Below are 2,504 nucleotides of genomic sequence, written 5' to 3'. Positions count from 1 at the left end.
AGTCTCATTTAATATCTGCCAGTCCACAGGGGCAACATTTACTGGTGAAAGAAACGAGATCTAGAGACATTGCAGAACTCCCCTTAAGTCTTAGCAACTAGGAGACGTAGCCTTGAGGCCAAATGTGCTACTTGTGACTTTGCCTGGTGCCGTCTTTAATAAATATCATTGCTTTAGTCTTTGTGACGGCTCTCTGAATCCTAGCTGCTTTGTACAGAGGTCATCCCTCAAGGGTAGTATAGTTAGTTGGACATTGTCACGTGCTCTTCTGATCACTTCCCATCTCTCTTTTTATTTTTTTCTCTACACATTAATTAATATTAAAAATAAACATAGTTCAGAATCATCCTAGAACAGATATGTTATGTGCATGATAACAGAAACAGAGGATTTTAAGACTTCTTCTGCCCTCTTGTGGAAGAAAGGAGACATTGGGGGGGGTCACTTTTAGAAATATGGTAGGAATCTCGGTTGCCAAGGTAACCCATGTATCTCTCTCTTTCCAACCACTCACAGTCTTTTTCTTCTTCATTTCCATCGGAGTCACTGTTCCTTTTTAAACCCCCCCCTCTCTCTCTCTCTCTCACACACACACACACACACACACACACACACACACACACACACACACACCACAGTCCTCCTCTTCACCCTCAGCCTCCTGAATTTCTTATGCCACATCTCTGTTTTGATACAAGAGAAGAGATGAGAGACAGAAACACTGCAAAGTTAAAATGACAAAAGAAGACCATTCTGGTCCTGGAGGCACAGCTCGTGAGGCTGAGTCAGGAGGGTTGCTTCAGATTCGAGGCAAGCCTAGATTACACAGTGGAGTCTGTCTCAAAACAACAACAACTACAAAAACAAAGAGCAGTGGCAATTCCTGAATGAACGTTTCCTGTAAAACTTCTACATTTGGTCTCAGTCAGAACGCCGAGACCCTGCCTGTATTAGCATCTAACCCTGCATAGCTGTCTAATGCTGGCTTGTTCCTCCCTGACTAATGCCTCAGGCCCAAGCTCCTAGCCTCAGCAGAAAGATGGGGTTGCTCTCAGAGATGAAATTAGCTACACGAGTTGGCGTTGCCCTGCCTGCTCACCAGTCTCCCTGGCATCGCGTGCAGCTACAGGTGGAGTCCACTTCTTTCAGCCACATATGCCCATGAGCTTGCCCAGTGCGGCTGAACGGGAATTTCGGACAAGTGTGAGGTACTTGATGAGAGAGAGTAGCACGCTTTGAGGACTATCCTACTACCACATATCCATAACCTGGAAACTTTATTATGTGTAGGCAACTCACGGCTTCTGCACATGTGAGTCACTGAATGAGGAATCGAATACGTTTCTTTGAAGAGCTCTGACATGTTGTTTTCCTTACTTCAATTTGGCTCACCGCCAGAAGCTCCCTCCGCCCATGCCTTGTGAGGGCTCCTAGCTGCGGTGGTAGGACTAAGGAGAAGGGTGTGGTTTTTGCACAGATGCCTGCCACACCCCACTCAGTGTGAGACTCCAGGCACAGAAGTAGAAGCCAGTATGACTGAGGAGCGCCTTCTCAGAGCTCAGGGTGAACTTGCCATCCTGGGGCCGGGAGGCTGAGAGGTTCCGAGACAACACCGAATCCACCTCGCCCTTGCTAATGGAGTAGAAGAGCTGCTGCAGGGGCCCTCCTGTCGCCTGCCAGTACCAGTAGAGGTTGGGGTTTGATTGGCCTTTTATGGTGCACTCCAGCAAGAGTGGACTGCCCACGGGCTGCACTCTGGAAGCTGGCCATTGATGGATGATCTGAGCACCGACACCTGTGAAGAAAAAAGCGATAGTTATTTAGAGAAGCCCCTCAGTTTGGTTGCCTTCCTATGTGAAGGTGTTACTCCTTCATTTCCATGTGGCTCTGGAACAGTGGACTGGAAGAGCCAGGGATGGAAAACACGTTCCAGGCCAATGGGAGAACAAGGAATTCCAAGTCCTTCCTGAAAGATCTGAAACTGAGAGTTATTGCTGCAAATGGGGCGGAAAGACAGTGCATATCCCAGCAATTGGGGGGGGGGAGATTGGGTCAAGAGGGGCAAAGACTCTTAAGTTAAAGGTATTGGGAGGGGAGCAAAGATTTGAAGGGAGGCTTTCCGGAAGGGAGAGCACCCACCCCAGAAGGTGCCCAGGAGAAAGGCCAAGAGAGAGTAGAGCATAGCTCAGGATGCTCTTTGTCTGGGCTTGTCTGCTCCGTACTTCCTCTTCTAGCCCAGAGAGGCTCGGTCCCCTCCCACTTCAAGACGTGCTGCCAAGAGTGGAAGTTTAGATCCCCTTGAGCTGGGGAGGAAATGAGGCTGAGCTTTCCTAAGCCAAGGTGGTGAATCATCCCCACCCTCCCTGGGAACCAGCTGTGCTCTGCACTTGTTAGCATTATTGCAATCCTGGCTGATGTTCTGGTATGTAAATATCGTTAATGATTCATTATTTACCTGAAAACAAGGAGTAACTCTCTAGGTCCTCCCTGGAGACATCTGGGTG

At 48.6% G+C, this 2,504-nt stretch overlaps 1 gene segment (V, D, J or C); it reads right to left on the bottom strand.

The window, feature by feature from the left end:
- Positions 1–628: 628 nt before the first annotated feature.
- On the bottom strand, positions 629–2,263 carry LOC101841488. The segment is given in 2 exon segments: positions 629–1,795; positions 2,140–2,263. Coding segments are annotated over 2 exon segments (390 nt in total).
- Positions 2,264–2,504: the final 241 nt, after the last annotated feature.

Source organism: Mesocricetus auratus, unplaced genomic scaffold, assembly GCF_017639785.1.
Source record: "Mesocricetus auratus isolate SY011 unplaced genomic scaffold, BCM_Maur_2.0 Super-Scaffold_100694, whole genome shotgun sequence".
NCBI lineage: Eukaryota > Metazoa > Chordata > Mammalia > Rodentia > Cricetidae > Mesocricetus > Mesocricetus auratus.
This window is presented reverse-complemented; position numbering and strand designations above follow the sequence as displayed.